This window comes from Mustelus asterias, chromosome 26, assembly GCF_964213995.1.
Source record: "Mustelus asterias chromosome 26, sMusAst1.hap1.1, whole genome shotgun sequence".
In the NCBI taxonomy this organism is placed as follows: Eukaryota; Metazoa; Chordata; class Chondrichthyes; order Carcharhiniformes; family Triakidae; genus Mustelus; species Mustelus asterias.
The window spans coordinates 5,552,316-5,570,591 of NC_135826.1; the positions used below are offsets into that span (position 1 = coordinate 5,552,316).

General features: G+C 45.2%; 1 protein-coding gene across 1 annotated transcript in view; it reads right to left on the reverse strand.

The window, feature by feature from the left end:
- LOC144479438 (phospholipid-transporting ATPase ABCA1-like) overlaps nucleotides 1-18,276 on the reverse strand; it is a 174,324-nt gene that overhangs the window by 11,671 nt on the left and 144,377 nt on the right. Inside the window, exons 37-47 of the mRNA XM_078198097.1 lie at nucleotides 17,012-17,189; nucleotides 12,990-13,105; nucleotides 12,744-12,888; nucleotides 11,682-11,805; nucleotides 8,024-8,153; nucleotides 4,005-4,125; nucleotides 2,805-2,867; nucleotides 2,326-2,432; nucleotides 1,745-1,886; nucleotides 853-987; nucleotides 102-205 (exon numbers count right to left, since the gene is read on the reverse strand). Coding sequence (XP_078054223.1) covers nucleotides 102-205; nucleotides 853-987; nucleotides 1,745-1,886; nucleotides 2,326-2,432; nucleotides 2,805-2,867; nucleotides 4,005-4,125; nucleotides 8,024-8,153; nucleotides 11,682-11,805; nucleotides 12,744-12,888; nucleotides 12,990-13,105; nucleotides 17,012-17,189 — 1,365 coding nt within the window. The remainder of the gene's footprint in view (nucleotides 1-101; nucleotides 206-852; nucleotides 988-1,744; nucleotides 1,887-2,325; nucleotides 2,433-2,804; nucleotides 2,868-4,004; nucleotides 4,126-8,023; nucleotides 8,154-11,681; nucleotides 11,806-12,743; nucleotides 12,889-12,989; nucleotides 13,106-17,011; nucleotides 17,190-18,276) is intronic.

Genomic DNA, 18,276 nt, shown 5'->3' on the forward strand with positions numbered 1-18,276 from the left:
TGCACCTTTCATTTTAGGGTGGGTTGCATGCGGGCCTGGTAACACGTGCATTTTTGTAAAGAATTTGTTTCCACTGGAAACTGTAGTTAATGCCTGCTAACCTGTGTGAGGTGAGTACCACCGATCGCCCTTCTTTGATCACACTCAGGATGCAATTCCAGAGGAACCGCCTGGCCTTGGGATCCATTCCCGTTGTAGGTTCATCCTGTCAATGAAGACAAGAATAACTAATAGTCCTTTGGTCACAATATCGTTCTTCCTCTCCCACCACCCGCCTTCCGCTATCTTGTCTTGAAGTTAGTCACCCTCACCGGGAACGGTTCTGTAGTCATGTGGCACCAGCTCAAGAGACTGGGCAGTGGGCGCTGGTGGACTGGCAACTATGAGGAACTCACAGCTGAGCCTGGTCCTCTCCTTAGCTACAAGACCTTTCCAGTCCTTGACTGGAACCCAGACTGATTTTCAATCCCCTCCCTAATACAATTTGGATTGCTCCAGCTGACAACCTCAAATCAGTAAATTCTGAGCAGAGGAAGGATTGAGCCTGGAATATGCCGGTGTCTGTGTGGCCCTGGATCGCTGTGTACCACGCCACGGGACTCATCCACAGCAACAACACTTGTAATCATCTTTTATTGAAACTTTCTGAACATTCAGCAGTTTCCTCATTCCATTCATAAATAACCTGGAAATTCTTTGGAGTTTCTCCCACTCGTTAACATAACATCCATGTAGGTGCAGCGGAAATCCCACACATGCATCCAAATGGGATTTCTGCTGATGGAGCGGGAATAACTCGGAGAAAATTCCCGGCCATTGCCTTTGTTACTCGTGGATCACATGCTCACTAACCAGGAAAATGACCGGTGGGCATCCAATCAACGCGATGGCCGTCGACAGTTTCCGCTTGTTGCCACCGCTGTACGTCCCAGAGGGTCTGTCTGCGTAGCGCGAGAGTCCCAGCTTCTTCATGGCCCATTCAGTGACCTACAAAACAACCCCAGGTCTGAAGGGAAATTGCAGGTAAACTCATACTCCATCAAAAAAATCCCAGCATGTCAAGTGGTGATGAAGACATTGTTTGAAAGCGCAGCTTGTGGCACCAGCTGGGGGGGGGGGTGCAGTCCCACCGTGCAGGGCGCCGGCTGGGGGTGGCCCACTCCCACCGCGCAGGGCACCGGCTGTTGGGAGGCCCCACACCCACCGCACAGGCGCCGGCTTGGGGGGGGGGGCCCAGGATGAAGGTTTGAATATCCCAGTGCAAGGCACCAAGTAAAGGGAGTAGCGTCTTCCAGTGATTCCAGGCTTTTGTTACAAAAGCCTTCAGATTGCTTACTGGTGGGAGGAATGAGGGAGGTAAGAAATGCGACAGGTTTCAGGTCTTTGGATGGATGGTTTCAGACAGGAGATGTTAATCTGGTTTTAAACAAGGAAGGATAGGGGAAGAGGAAGTGCGTGTAAGGAGGATCTTAAGAGACAGAATCGAAAGTTCTGATGAGCAAAAACCATTGACGCATTGACAAAAGGAAAAGGGAAAGAATAAGTACAGTGAGCCCAGTGTTAAAGCAAACCACTCCTCCTGCTCAGTTATCCATTTAGGATTTGAAACACTGATACTATTTAGGGGTAAATGGTGGTGCACCAGGAGATTTACTCTGGGCTCGGCCTCAGTCACTCTTTGGCCCGCAGCACAAGATGGCCACATGACTTTGGTTCATATCGTGTAAAAAAAAAATCAACTTACTTTAGCAACCTCATGCTCTGGAATGCCACGCAGCCGAGAGTAAAACTCCACATGTTCCCTCCCTGTCAACAATTTGTTGATGGCATCAAACTGTGGGCAGTATCCCATGTTCTGGTGGGCATCCTGGATGTTAGACAGAATGCTAGGGGAGGAAAGAAATTTAGGAATTGAAGTAAATAAGCATTTAAAAGTCTAATGATGTGCGTGTATTAATTATTTAGTAGAGACATATCAAGCTTTTTGCCTCTGTGTGTCACTCGGGATCTCAGGGATAATGCACAAATTTAAATCCATTCCCATTAATCTGCTCATCCTAATAGATCTTAGCACCAATGAGGCAACGATGCTAAAGCCAGACCCCTCCAAACCTCCAGGCCCATGAACATCAAACAGGACAAGTTAGCAAATAATAGTTAGAATCCCCAGGGTTTGGGATTGGATATCACCAATGGCTGTGGTTTTGAAACCCCCAGTTTAGCAGTTTAATTCTCAGGGCGGCACGGACAAGTTGGACTGAAGGGCCTGTTTCCATGCTGTAAACCTCTGACTCACCAAATAATCATGTAGAAAGGAATTTGTACCTATATCCATCAAGGAAGGCCTCTCCGCTGCTGACCTCAGTGTCGCCTGTCAGCATCTTAAAGGTGGACGTTTTCCCAGCTCCGTTGATGCCCAAAAGCCCAAAACACTGCAATGGAACATTTACAGAAACTTCAGGAGAGATTCGTTTTGCCAACATTTAGATTATAGTTTACCAGAGCAGGGCAGAGAACAACTGTTAATCTCTACATCTCTGCTAAAGGTGTTGGCTCTTTGTTTGATATGGGACCCAAAGGCATTGGGTCATCTCTGACATGTCATCAATTCTCAATGCATCAGACAATGCCAGGAGGCCGTGGAAGCAGAGTGGAGCTGAAAATAATCCTCTCCTCACTCGGTGCGTACACAAATCCACTTTCCGGCCAGCGTCACTGGATAGGAAAATGTGACATCCAGTGTTGACAGAGCTGTGTGTCAAATCTAAAAATCTATTTGCAAATGCATCCACGCAAGCTCTCACCTCCCCTGGGGGAATTCCCACACACAATCGGTCTACGGCTGGTTTCTTCTTTCTTCTGTAAACCTGAAAGGCCAAATGAATTGATTTATAGTTAGATAAGGGCATTGGCTTCATGTGTTTTACAAAAGTCTAACCCTAGTATTCGTCTCCCTCAAAACAAACCGGGAGAGACTATGCACAGGTTGGCAGAGCACAGAGTACTGGGTGAGCTATCCATTGCTGTCTAGATGGAGCTGTTCTCATCTTTAAAGTTTAAATGGCTTGTGGGGTGACCTGCAGCTGAGTGAGAAGCCCAGTGTTCTAGCCTTCCCGACTCCATTAGAGAGCTCGGCTGCCTTGTCTATGCTCAGCAGTACAGCCCAGTATTGTAGTGTGGCCTGGTTTTCCTACCAGGCCCTCTCCCTGACCCTATCCCTGTAAACCCACACATTTCACATGGCTAATTCATCTAACCTACACATCTTGGGACACTAAGGGGCAATTTAGCGTAACCAATCCACCTAACCCACACATCTTTGGACTATGGGAGGAAACCCATGTAGACACGGTGAGAACTTGCAAACTCCACACAGTGACCCAAGGCCAGGATTGAACCTGGGTCCCTGGCGCTGAGAGGCAGCAGTGCCACCCAAATGATGAAGGAAATGTCATTGGTGATGCAATGATGCCCTCGGACTGAGATGATTGACCTCCAACAGCCATCTTCTTTTGTGCCAGGTATGACTCCAAGCAATGGAGAGTTTTCCACCTTATTGCACTCATCTCATCCATAGCCACGTTCCTCCCCCAGCAAGAGGATAATCATGAAGTTATTAGACGACAGGTCAGAAGGGATTGAACCCCTCATTTGCTGAATATTAGTTTTCGGGGCATCACATGAGCACCATCACTCACCGTTAGATGATAAGTGTGCACATTGCCGGTGTTCTGCCATTAACACAGTAGCTGTGTGGACAGTGTTTTCTGAAGAGCAGACAGTCAAAAACTGTCCTAACTGAGATCAGGTACCACAACCCAGAATACAAATCAAACCAGAGACTCGTGGCTCTGTTTGCCTCAGTACCACACAGGAGCTGCCAACTGAGAAAGCCCGGCCTTGCATTTCTGAGTAATGAACTTCATTCTTTGAGTCACCGTGGTCAATCTGTTACCGTCATAATTACCCAGAGAACTTATTGCACAAACTGGGACCTCTCTTACCTTGGTGAGATCCTTGATGACTAGAATGTCACCTTCACTTCCACCGTACAGGACCTTTTGTCTCTCTCTGGCTACATCCTCATCTTCTGTTCCCAATGGTGGAAGTTTTAAAGTTAAAGGCCTGTGGAGGAACAGCGGTGTGTTTGTTTTACAGTGAACATCTATCAGGAAATACAACCAAAATCTTTTGTTTTCTGGATCCGGATTCGGAGCCCTGACGGTGTGGCCGGATCCGGAGCCCTGACGGTGTGGCCGGATCCGGAGCCCTGACGGTGTGGCCGGATCCGGAGCCCTGACGGTGTGGCCGTACAGACGATGTTACATTGACCCCTGGGTTTGGGGAGGTTATGTCAATCTGGCTCTGTGCATTGTTCCCCCGAAGCCCACCCCTGGCAGTTATCTACTGGATGTTGCCTCTAGTTTCCTTTCGACCCGTTGATGATTGATTTGGAGATCAAGACAATTCTGATTTGCAGAGGCATTGGGTTGTAGAGTCCTCCTCTGGAATAAGAAAAATTCTTTGCTTCAAAATAAAAACTGGTGCATGGTCCCTGATCCAACCCAGTGCGTGCAGGCATTCACACCGAATTGAACAGGCTGATGAGCTGACCCAGCTCAGTGCATTTACTATCACACTGGGGGAGTTTCATAGAATCCCTACAGTGCAGAAAGAAGCCATTTGGCCCATCGAGTCTGCACTGACTCCCTGACAGAGCATCTTACCCAGGCCCTCACCCCTGCCCTAGCTCTGTAACCCTACACTGGTTGACTGGGAGTGTCTCGGAGGGGAGTGTTGAACCGTTGGAGAAAATCTCCATTACAAGGGAGGAAGTGTTAGGTTTGTTGGAGAATATAAAGACTGACAAATCCCCAGGGCCTGATGGAATCTATCCAAGGCTGCTCAGGGAGATGAGAGATGAAATCGCTGGGCCTCTGACGCAAATCTTTGTCTCGTCACTGGACGCAGGTGAGGTCCCAGAGGATTGGAGGATAGCTAATGTGGTCCCGTTATTTAAGAAGGGTAGGAAGGATAACCCGGGTAATTATAGGCCGGTGAGCTTGACGTCCGTGGTGGGGAAGTTGTTGGAGAAGATTCTTAGAGATAGGATGTATGCGCATTTAGAAAGGAATAAACTCATTAACGATAGTCAGCATAGTTTTGTGAGAGGGAGGTCATGCCTCACTAACCCGGTGGAGTTTTTTGAAGAAGTGACCAGAATGGTTGACGAGGGAAGGGCCGTGGATGTCGTCTATATGGACTTTAGTAAAGCGTTTGACAAAGTCCCTCATGGTAGGCTGGTGAAAAAGGTTGGATCTCATGGGATAAAGGGGGAGGTGGCTAGATGGGTAGAGAACTGGCTTGGTCACAGAAGACAGAGGGTGGTGGTGGAGGGGTCTTTTTCCGGCTGGAGGCCTGTGACTAGTGGTGTTCCGCAGGGCTCTGTATTGGGACCTCTGCTGTTTGTGATTTATATAAACGATCTGGAAGAAGGTGTAACTGGGGTGATCAGTAAGTTTGCGGACGACACAAAATTGGCAGGACTTGCAGATAGTGAGGAGCATTGTCAGAAGCTACAGAAGGATATAGATAGGCTGGAAATTTGGGCAAAGAAATGGCAGATGGAGTTCAATCCTGATAAATGCGAAGTGATGCATTTTGGTAGAAATAATGTAGGGAGGAGCTATACGATAAATGGCAGAACCATAAAGGGTGTAGATACGCAGAGGGACCTGGGTGTGCAAGTCCACAGATCCTTGAAGGTGACGTCACAGGTGGAGAAGGTGGTGAAGAAGGCATATGGCATGCTTGCCTTTATAGGACGGGGCATAGAGTATAAAAGTTGGGGTCTGATGTTGCAGATGTATAGAACATTGGTTCGGCCGCATTTGGAATACTGCGTCCAGTTCTGGTTGCCACACTACCAGAAGGACGTGGAGGCTTTGGAGAGAGTACAGAGAAGGTTTACCAGGATGTTGCCTGGTATGGAGGGGCTTAGTTATGAGGAGAGATTGGGTAAACTGGAGTTGTTCTCCCTGGAAAGACGGAGGATGAGGGGAGACTTAATAGAGGTGTATAAAATTATGAAAGGCATAGATAGGGTGAACGGTGGGAAGCTTTTCCCCTGGTCAGTGGTGACGTTCACGAGGGGTCATAGGTTCAAGGTGAAGGGGGGGGGAGGTTTAACACAGATATCAGAAGGACATATTTTACACAGAGGGTGGTGGGGGCCTGGAATGCGCTGCCAGGCAAGGTGGTGGAGGCGGACACACTGGGAACGTTTAAGACTTATCTAGACAGCCATATGAACGGAGTGGGAATGGAGGGATACAAAAGAATGGTCTAGTTTGGACCAGGGAGCGGCACGGGCTTGGAGGGCCGAAGGGCCTGTTCCTGTGCTTTCTTGTTAAATTGTGCCCCCTGGTTCTAGGCTCTCAAATTAAGTGAAACATGGAACCTGCATCTACCTTGCCTACTCCTTTAAGTATTTTCTAGATTTCAATGAGACCACTCCTCGTTCTTTGAAACTCTAGAGAATACAGGCCCAGTTTTCCCAATCTCTCTTCATAATACCGTCCCGCCTTGGCCGGAGCAAATCTGGTGAACCTTTGTTGCATTTCCTTTATGGCAATAATATCCTTTGAGTTAAGGGGGCCAAAATTGCACATTGTACTCCAGGTGCAGTTTCACCAAGCTTCTATACAATTTGTGCTCGCACTGTGTCTTTAAGAAATGCATTTTAATCATGTTTCTCTACAGGATGTTTCGTCGGCACTGTGTTGTCTGTAGCTGGTGTCCTTTAGATATGTTGATTTTAATCTGAATTAATGCAGTGTTCTGTAGTTTTAATGTTTCTCTGGGATTGCAGAGCAGAGCTTGATTTGGGGTAATTGACAGGTCAGGTGATATGCCAGGGGACAGCCATTTTTCACAGAGCATTACAGTTGTAGTTTCATTTTCAGAAGCAGCTTGAAGCTGAAAGAAGCAACATTATTTTTTCTCTCTCTGGAGTTGGAGTTTTTGCTGTTTAAGTGTTGCTGTGTTGAAAGCTGCCACAGACTGGGTTTACCTCTCTGAGGTTGTGCTGCTTTGAGGATATATCCTTCTCCGAAAATAGCTGGCTTGGATTTCTGTCCATAGGTGTTACAAAGCTGAAAATCCGGCATCACGTGAGCAGACTTGTTTTTGTGCTAACTAAATGTGGAGCAGGGGGTATCACCTGTGGGATATTGCTCTACATTGGAACAACAGAGATAGCTAGCTGCTAGGAGTTATACTGTGTCATATTAAGTCCTGAAATGGGTAAAAGCTTTGCTAATTCTTTTTGTTATACGTTAACGGTGTTCTTAAATAAACTTTGTTTGATAAAAGCTTCCTCGTGGGTCACTTGAATCATACCTGAAGTGAAACACCTTATACTCACCAATGCCAAAATCAAATGTAAAACTTAGAGTCTAGGCTAATTTCATAAAACACCTTGGAGTTTCTGGCCTGGGTCTTAATAAATTGAAACAAGACTTCACTACTCCTGTATCCAAAACCTCACTACTCCTGAAGGAGATTCAGGAGGCAGCAATGCTGCAATGTGTAATTGAATTCATAGCAACTTGTGCAGAAATATTTTATCAGTAACCCTGCAATAAGCTATAATTAACAGACAATGTCATGGGACAATAATCAATACAAATAATCCTTCTGAATTAGGAAGCGTTTTGTATTGTATGTCCATTCCCACAAGGAATTGTCCACCCTCGCGTCAGATAGAATCCTCACAACCAGAAGAGACTTTCATGCCACCAATCAGGACTGGGTGAAAATCCAGACCCTAAAGTTGAGAGGTTAAAGTTGAACCCATTGTTACAGTTTGCTAATAGACAATTACAACATACGCCCTAGCAGAGGATGAAGCTTAGTGTTATAAAATAGAACCGCAGTCACTTATTGATCATAAATCACTTTCACAAAGAAAACAAAAAGGTGCTGCAGTCAAAGCGGAAGCCCCATCAGCGGAACACCTCACCTTATTTTGATGAAGAACTTGTACTGCAGGAGAATTGTGAATAGAAAGAAGACCACACCCTGGATGGCCATGGCGAACATGTTCTTCCCCACCAGGTCCCAGGAGAGTGGAGACGTGAACTTCTTTTCCCCTGCATCACAAATCACAAAACTCATGGCTGGATAATTCTTACCCAATTTCGATTCAACAGAAACATTGCCATCCTTACTAAATCTGTATAATTGGCAATAAAAAAAAATTTCTGCTGACTTGGGCAAGGTTACTGCTCTAGGTTTTCCAATTATCACGCTCAGGATAAGCCGCTGAAACAAATCAGTTCCTTCAGTATTATGTTAACGGATTTCAGCCGGGGTTGCTACAATTGGCCTAGTGCCCGTGGCACCCAGGGTTGGAGAGCCTTCCTGGTCATTTTACAGGGGCCAGCCTCAGTCCACCATCCTCGCAGCTCCCAGGCTGCAGTGCTCATCTGGATGTTAGCCAAAGCTTGAGGACTTTTGTTACCAGAGGATGTAGACCCTCACTATTAAGATTTGCACGAGAAATGAGTGAGGTAGCAGATGGTGAAAGTTGCCTCGGTAAACCTGTAAAGCAGCAGCACTTTGGGGAAAAATAAAACCCCATTATTGACCTGAAACAAAGGAGGTTTCAATCTGGAGGAAGAAGAGCACAAACAGGATAGTGACTGGGATTTTACGGCCTTGCCGGTGGGGGTGGGGCTGGAAAATATGGCGAGCTGTTCAAAATGCCATCAACTTCGGTGAGACCAGAAAATCCCGTTGGTGGGACGGACTGTAAAATTCTGCCCAAAGTCTTCACTTCGCTGTAATGAAGAGCGCATTAATGAAATTATAGATTCAAGATACAAATTTAAATGGAGTGCAAGAAGACAGAGACGTGGGGGACATTTGTGCAGAAACCTTTACAGTTTCACAAAGCTGTTAATAATATATGGGATCCTGGGCTTTATAAGTACAAGCAGAGTACAAATGCCAGGAAGTTAATGCTAAATTTATGTAAATCTCTCGCTTACGATAAGGAGCAGGAGTTGACCATTCAGCTCCTCGAACCTGCTCCACCATTTAATATGATCATGGCTGATCTGCTAGCAACCTCAAATCAACATCCCGACTACCCCCAATAACCTATCACCCCCTTGCTTACCAAGAACATATCCATCTCCACCTTAAAGACTCTGCTCAATACCCCCCGTATTGAAGGGGTATTTAAAGACTCTGCTTCCATCAGCCTTTCAGGAAGAGAGTTCTAAAGACTCACAACCCTTTGAGAAAAAAATCACCTCCTCTCCATTTTCAATAGTGACACCTCATTCTAGATTCTCCCGTAAAAGAAAACATTCTCTCTACATCCATCCTGTCAAGACCCTTCAGGATCTTGTTTCAATTAAGTCACCTCTTACTCTTCTAAACTCCAGGGGATACAAACCTAGCCTTTCCAACCTTTCGTCACAAGACAACCCACCCATTCCAGCTATGAGTCTGGTAAACCTTCTTTGAACTGCTTCCAATGCATTTACATCCTCCCTTAAATAATGCGACCAATACACAGTACTCCAAATGTGGTCTCACTAGTGCCCTGTACAATGAAAGCATAACCTCCCTACCTTCGTATTCAATTATCCTCGTAATAAATGAGAACTTTCTATTAGCTTTCCTAATTACTTGCTGTGTCTATATACAAGGCATTTGTGAATCATGCACTAGGACACCCAGATCCCTCTGCATCTCAAAGCTCTACAGTCCCTCATCATTGAGATAATATGCTTCATTTTTATTCTTCCCACCAAAATGGACAATTTCACATTTTCTCACATTCTCCTCTGGGTGCTCCGGTTTCCTCTCACAGGCCAAAGATGTGCAGATTAGGTGGACTGACCATACTAATTTGCCCACTGTGTCCAAAGATGTGCAAGTTGGATGGATTAGTCTTGACAAATGTGTGGGGTATGGGGATGGAGAGGGGGAGGGGGGCGCAGGGGGTTGACCTGGGTAAGATGCGCTTTCAGAGACACAGTGCAGATGTGATGGGCCAAATGGCCTCTTTTGCACTGTAGGGATTATTTTATACTGCATTTGCCAGATCTTTGCCCACTCACTTAACCTATCCATGTCTTTCCGTAGTCTCCTTCTGTCCTCTTCACAACCTACTTTCCTACCCATCTTTGTGTCATTAGCAATTTTGGCAATCATCCCTCCAATCCTATCATGTGGTGTTTGGCAAAAGGACAGAGGTGACAAGAAAAAGATTTTATGTAATGAGACGCCAGGATTTGGAAGGTGTTACAAGAATAGTGTGATGGATACGTGTTCAAAAAAGAATGGGATAAAATCTTGAAGGAGGCAATCTGGATTGAGCTTCCAAAAGAGGCTCAATGGGCTGAATGGCCTCATTCTGTGCTGCACTTGGTTTTTCCTTCGTAGTGAAGAGCCCATTAATGAATCATAAGGCCTGTGGCTTTGTCATGCACAGTTTTGGCAGACTAATTCCACAATCAGTTATCACTTACACAGAGCCAAACTGGCTAATGAAATTCATTAAAGATTTCTAATTGTAGGAAATTTGAATTGACATGGCCTAATTATCTGCCCTGACGGAGGATTGTATTAAGCTAATTACTTCATTCAGATGGATGGACATGAAATGGGTAGTCTCCCTCAGGGGTTCTGTGTAATGCACACGGTTTCTCTAAACTGCTCGCACTCAGGTAATATAGTTGGCCCAGGAGGAGAATCTCCACATTATAGCAGACTTGCAGTGATCAATGTTGTAAGATATTGTACTGTACACATAGAAACAGTTTCACACGACAGCGATGAGGAAGAGAGTCAATGGGGTGAGTGGCCTTTTCTCTGGCAAACAGAAGACCAATAGGAGGCCTGAGGTCTTTAAAACTATCAAGCATTTTGATTGGGTGAGGTGGAGACACTGTTCCACCTTCTGGATGAGTTTAGAACAAGTGGCCCCAAATATAAGATGGTCACTAACTGCGTGAATAATTTAAGAGGAATTTCTTTATACACAGAGTGGTGAGGTGGTGAAATTTCAGGCCAGGTGGAGTGGAATTCTCCCATCTGGGACTAAATCCCCTGGTGGGGGAACGGAGAGGGCTTCCAGCTGTGGGGGCGATGGGAAAGCAGGACATTTCTTCCGTCCGCAGCAACATTAATTATTCATCCGGGGGTATTGAGCAGTATGCTGCGGGCTTGATGGTGTATGCCCCTCCTCTATATCTGGATGCCATATTTAAAAGGCACCTAACACCATTGACCCATTGTTGGCGGGGGCCTCCCCCTGGTGCGGGAGTCATTGTTTAAAAGTAAGGGGTCGCTCATTTAAGACAGATGAGGAGAATCTTTTTCTCTCAGGAGGGTCATGAGTCTCTGCAACTCTCAATAGGCAGTGGAAGCGGAATCTTTGAATATTTTTAAGGCAGAGTTAGATAGATTCTTGATCAACAAAGCGGGGGGGGGGGGGGTGAAAGGTTATTGGGGGTAGGCAGGAATGTGGGGTTCAGGTTACAATCAGATCAGCCATGATCTTACTGAATGGCAGAGCAGGCCCCAGGCACTGAATGGCTGACTTACACCTGCCCTAATTCAACTCTACATAGGCAGAAAATTCATTCGAAGTAGTTACTGACCGATCCGCTCATAAATATCTGCCTTTGCTTGATTCTTCACCATGTCGATCATTCCTCGGCCAAGGCAGAAATGTGGGAAAATGAGGAAAACTTTTTTCAGGATTTCATTGACTTCGTTCAGTTTCTACACAGAAGGAAAATAAAGAGTGTGTCAAAAAAAATAAAATCCTTTCATTTTCAGTTTCTTCCTTCCTTTCCCTGATCCCCGATTCATACTCCATGGGTACTGGCTGTCCTTGAATACCTCATTGGAATGCCTCTTATACAAGAGTTAGGCTAGATTGATGGTCAACAGGCAGTTTAGATTTGGGGGAATTTTGCCCCACATGATTCTATCCTTCTCTGAGAAGGGGAAATAGCCAAGTTCTATCTTGCATGGGGGCTTTTCGCTTGTGTGCCTCAACACCACACTTGCAATTCTCCAACGCAAACTACAACACGCTGTGGAGAATTACAGCTGGTGGAACCTCAAGGTTGCCAGGGGGAATGTTGGTCAGGGATAACTCCCTCCTCCATTTTTTAAACAGTGGGCGGCATGGTGGCACAGTGGTTAGCACCGCTGCTTCACAGCGCCAGGGACCCGGTTCAATTCCGGCCTTGGGTTACTGTCTGTGTGGAGTCTGCACCTTCTCCATGTCTGCGTGGGTTTCCTCTGATGCTCCAGTTTCCTCCCACAGTCCAAAGATGTGCGGGTTAGGTGGATTGGCCATGCTAAATTGCCCCTTAGTGTCAGGAGGACTAGCAGGGTAAATACGTGGAGTTACGGAGATAGAGCCTGGGTGAGATTGTCGTAGGTGCAGGCTCGATGGGCCGAATGACCTCCTTCTGCACTGTAGAGATTCTCTGATTCTATAACCAACATCCGAATGAATTGACACATTGGGACTCAGTTTAACATTGCATCTGAAAATCAGCACATTCGTACTGTTTAAGTTAATCCCCCTCCTGTTCTAACCAGTCACATACAACCTTATTATCTATCCATTAATTTGAAACTTCCCTCTTCCTGAACATTACAGAGTGTTATTTATCATGTAACAAGCAGGAAAAATGGTGTCTTACGGCATCGTTGAAGAGCTCCAGGACAAAGGTGGCCACACTTCCATTGATACCAATGAACAGGTTAACACAAGTCAGAGCCACGTACGCAGAACTGGGAATACTGAACAAAAATGATGCTGGATACATGAGGGGAGTGATGGACCACCTAAAAGAACAGAATTAATAAAGGTGAGAGCAGCCAGCAAGCAGCAAGAGAACTTTCACCAATTCAACGAAAAGCACAGCTCGGGATGAAAGGTCACTTACCCGTAGAGGAAGAGCAGGAGGATCAGTGCTGGCAAATTGGAGGCCGAGACATAGGATTGCTTTTGAAAACAGATGAAGATGATGACCACCAGTGTAGCTGACACTGAGTAATTACACTGAAAAGGAACGGGATGGAATGAGATTGTTTCACTCATCACTAGTCTACTCTTTCTAAAGAGACACCCATCATGGGTACCATGTAACTCATTTAAATCTCCTTTCACCGCACATTATCATCAAGGTTTAGAATAAAGGAGGCGCCGTTTGGCTAACATGTCAGTGTGGCTCCTCGAAAAAACCATTCCAAACTACCCCCCTGTTGTACTCTCTCTGTACGGTCCAGCATTGCTGTTCAATACCTTCCTCCGCCTCTGCTTCAGCACCTTCCTCTGCTTCAGATACTCAGTGTATTGCCCCTTCACTAGTATAACGATCACAGCTTCAGCAAGCACACGGGAAAGGGTTCCATGCATTAACTGATTTTGTCCAGATTGCTTCATAGCTCTCAACTCAAAACTGATAACACTTTGTCTTTGATTCCTCAACTAAAGAAGGAACTAAAACTTAAACTTTTCTTTCTGTTAAAACTCACTTTTTCCGCCCCATCAGCTTTGCCCGTGCCACTCTACTGGAGATAATTCCAGTATTACAAGTCTCTCCTTGTAACTAACTTCCTATCCCTTGTTTATTTACATTGCATGTTCTCTGTAATCACTGTACGTAATACTCATAGTGGCCAAGAACATGTTCTGAATAAACACATCATTGGGGATGATTCGCCCCAAAAAATTCTAAGTGTTAAATTTGAGTAAATCCCGCTGGCTTTTCCAGCGGGAGTTTCAAAATGAATCTCCCACACACTGTGCACTGCAGAGTGCACTAGTGTTAATCACGCTAAAAATCAGGGGCGTGGCCTATCCCCACTGGAGAGGCCGGCAGCATAGTGCTGAGTGGGCCACTGCACATGCACCGATCTGTCAGTGCTGAGATCGACTCATGCGCGATGGCCCTGCATTGCTGGCCTCCCGATTACTGGCCAGCTCGATTACTGGCAGCCCCGAGACTCCCGCATTGCCAACCCTCCCACTCCCCCACAGCCCGATTGCTGGCATCCCCGAACATGCCCAGACCAGCCTCGACCCGGCCCCAGACATTTCAGTCCCAGGCCTACTAATGAAATGTAAAAACAGATTTAAATTAACATTAACATAATTTCTTTGGCTCTGCGCCGATAATTCCAACGGAGCCGGAAATCCGGCTGTCGGAGACTCGTGGAGGCCGTGGCACCCAACAGGGATCCCGCAAAATGGCCTCTGCACGAGTCTCCCGGCCTGCTGTGCTACAAAAGCAGTGCAGTGGGAATGGAGCATTGCCCCCCGACCCTTATCTCTTTACTCTTTTACTTTATAATCCTGCTTAGAAAACCTCAAATGTGAGTGCACTTGCATTCTGTGCATGGTGTATCTGAACCCCAAGTCATTCTGTTCATCCATACTCTTTCCATTGTGTGAACATCCTTTCAATGTTTTTCTCTCAAAGTGTGTCACCTTATACTTTTCCGTAATAAGTTGCACCCACTTCCTATCTGCCCATTCTGGCTCGGTCTTACTGAAGTCTTTCAGAGTTATCTTCGTTGCTTGCTAAAGTTCTTTCATTTGTGTCATCAGCAAATGTCAATGTTGTGCTCTTCATACACAAGCCCAAATCATCATTACATACAGCGAACAAAAAGTAGACTGAGCACTGACCACAGCAGTTCAAAACTTTTAATCCTTCTCTGGTCCAAGAAAAGCCCATTAACTGTAAACTCTTGTTTTTGTCTGCCAACTAACTTGCTGCTATATTCCCTCCTGTAATAAAACAGAGATTTTATAACCAGTCTCCTGACTTATCTATTAAATAACTTATAAGTTAAATCAATATCACATCTAATATATTTCTCTCATTATCCATTTAGCTACTCCTTCAAAAATAAAACATTGGTCGAAAGCAGCTTGTCTTTAATAAATCCATGTTCATTGTCCTCGGTTAACTTGCGCATTTCTAAACAATTAGAAACGTCCTCTCCTTTCTTAACTAACAGTGTTAGGCTGCTCCCCAATCCCACTTATGTGGGATTGAAAGATCTTTTGAACGATCTTTCAAAAATCTTTTGAAAGATTTTTCACCTTTCAAAATCTAAGTACAATTTACCAAAGCACAAAATGCTGGAAAATCTCAGCAGGTCTGACAACATCTGTGGGGGGAGAGAAATAGAGCCAACGTTTTGATTCTGGATGACCCTTCGTCAGAGCTGAAGACGATAGAATATAGGATGATATTTATGCAGTTGGTGGGATGGGGGGTGGGGGGGGGGGGGGGGAATTGACAAAGAAGTCAGAGACCAAACCGTGGAAGAAATGAAAAAAAAAGTGATGTTAATGTACCTTTAAGAGTTTTTTTAAAAATTCATGCTCACAGCCTTAGGTGATGTCATTGTTGCGAGGAGAAAAAAAAAACTGCGGGCTGGTCAGGTGACAGAGATGTTCATTTTTAGTTCCGAGCTGCAGTTGGGTTTTAGAAGGGTCAGCAAGCTAAAAAGAAGTGCTTTCCCTCTCTCCCTGTTGTTTTCCTGAAGGGTGAAAATCTGCTGTTGTTGGGGGTTGGACCCGAGTCTCTCCAGTGTTTTGGGAAGCTGTCCTGTCTTCACACTATTCTGAGTCTCAAGAGTATTTGACTGCAGAATTCAACTAACGGCCTCAATCCCAGTATCACATGAGTAGTAGATTGTGCTGTATTGAACCTGTGTAAAGGGTCGTTTATAGAGGTTGGTTTGATTGGGACAGCTTACATATCTTTGTTAAGGGTTACACATTACAGTGGGTGTTTTGTTTCTTGTTTGTAATTGATAAAAGCTCTTGCTAATTTTCTTACTGTACATGTTAACTATATTCTTAAGTAAACTTTGTTTGATAAAAGCTCCCTAGTGGGTCTTTTGAATCGCACCTGAAGTGGAACATCTCATGCTTATCCTAGCCAAATTCAAGATGCAAAACTTATGGTTCAGGCGGGATTCATAAAACACTGGAGTTTCTGACCTGAGCCATAACAGAAATAAAATAAAATTCCGATTAGGCACCTTACAACCTTCCGGACTGAACATTGAATTCAACAACATCACAGCATGAGTTCTCTCCTCCATCTTCACCCCATTTTAATTTATATTATATCTTTTTTTTAAAAAAAATTCCTTTCTCCCATCGTTTCATTTTCCCACTTTCTTAAAATTTTGCTTTCCATCCTTTATCCATTCTCCCCCCCACCCCAATCTGGTCATCTATTACATGTCTCAGGTTGTCCTTCGGCACTCTGCTTACCTTTGTTCTGCTATTTACACATTCTGGTCTCTTAATGGCCTCTATCAGCACCCTTTATAGCCAAGATCACCGCCATTTACATTCCTTTTGTCTTTTTGACTATGATAAAGAATCATAGAGATAAACAGCATGGGAACAGGCCCTTCGGCCCAACTCGTCCATGCCGACCAGATTTCCTAAACTGAACTGGTCCCATTTGCCTGCGTTTGGCCCATATTCCTCTAAACCTTTCCTATCCATGTACATGTCCAAATGTCCTTTAAATGTTGCAATTGTACCCGCCTCTACCACCTCCTCTGGCAGCTCATTCCATACACGCACCGCCCTGTGTGTGAAAAAGTTGACCCTCAGGTTCCTTTTAAATCGTTCCTCTCTCACCTTAAACCTATGTCCTCTGGTTTTGGACAGTATGAATCTCGTCCTATTTTCTATTGTCTTCTGCTCTGACAAAGTGTCATCCAGACTCGAAACGTTGGCTCTATTCTCTCTCCACAGATGCTGTCAGACCTGCTGAGATTCTCCAGCATTTTCTGTTTTTGTTTCCGATTCCAGCATCCGCACGTGCTTTTATCCACGTACAGTGTATTCCATTTCAGACTCTACCCCATTGATTCAGGTTCCTTCCACGGCTCATGCACACTTCAACATGAACTGAGTCGCACTTACCATATCCCATGCAAAATTAGCGAGCCAATAAATGCCAGGCTTCACACCACTGACAAACTGAAGGTGCTTGGCTTTGCTGACACGTTCTTCAATGAGGAAGAGGACAAAGCTGGCCGGCACAAAGGACATGGCAAAGATGACGCAAATGGAGACCAGCAAATCAACAGAGGTGCCTATCCTAAAAGGAGGAAGAGGCTCTGTGTCACAAGCTGGACATGGTCACACAAACAACAATATCACACATCACAGAATCCCTACAGTACAGAAGGAGGCCATTCGGCCCATCGAGTCTGTACCGACCACAATCCCACCCAGGGCCTATTCCTGTAACCCCACATATTTACCCTGCTAATCCCCCGACACTAGGGTCAATTTATCATGGCCAATGCACCTAACCTGCACATCTTTGGACTGTGGGAGGAAACTGGAGCAGCCGGAGGCAACCCACGCAGACACAGGGAGAATATGCAAACTTCATACGGACAGTGACCCGGGGCTGAAATCGAATCTAGGTGCCTGGCACTGTGAGGCAGCCGTGCTAACCACTGTGCCACCTCCTTTCCTCCTCGATGCAGGTTTGAATACTGAAAGCCTCATGCCAACCAAAGATAAATGGACAAAGCAAATACATTTGTGAAAGATCAGTAACGCAAGGTGCTTCAGGGAAACAATCAACAAAATGGGCACTGAGCCAACTTTAAGTGTGGTGACAGGAAGCTTAGTCAGTAAGATGGGTTAAGGATGAGGGAAGGTAATGCGGAATGGAATTCTATATCACGGGGGTTGGAACAAAATCTTAGAGAGCAGTGTTCTTGAGCCAGAGAGCAGGCTTTTCCAGATCGGCAATGCGCAATGAGATCGGATTAATTAATGACTTCACAACAAAGGAGCCCCTGATCTTAATATGATTGAATTTCACATTCGGTTTGAGGGAGAGGAGAGTGGGCTAAGGTTTGTGCTTTTAAACCTAAAATAACTTCATATAAGAGTATAAACTTAGGATTCGTTCAAGAGAACTTGAAAATTAGGTTAAGGAGTAGGCCAATGGAGATGCAGGGACAGATACTTAAGGAGATGTTTCATAATACTCAAAGATACATTACAGCGAGAAAGGAGGAGTCTCCGAGGAGGAAGCACCAGCCTTTGCTAACTGAGGAAAATATCATCAAATTGAAAGAAAAAGGCAGATAATTCTACAAAGAACAGTGGGAGGCCAAAAAAATAAGACAGAATTTTTTTAAAAAGGGAGAAATTAGAGTATGAAA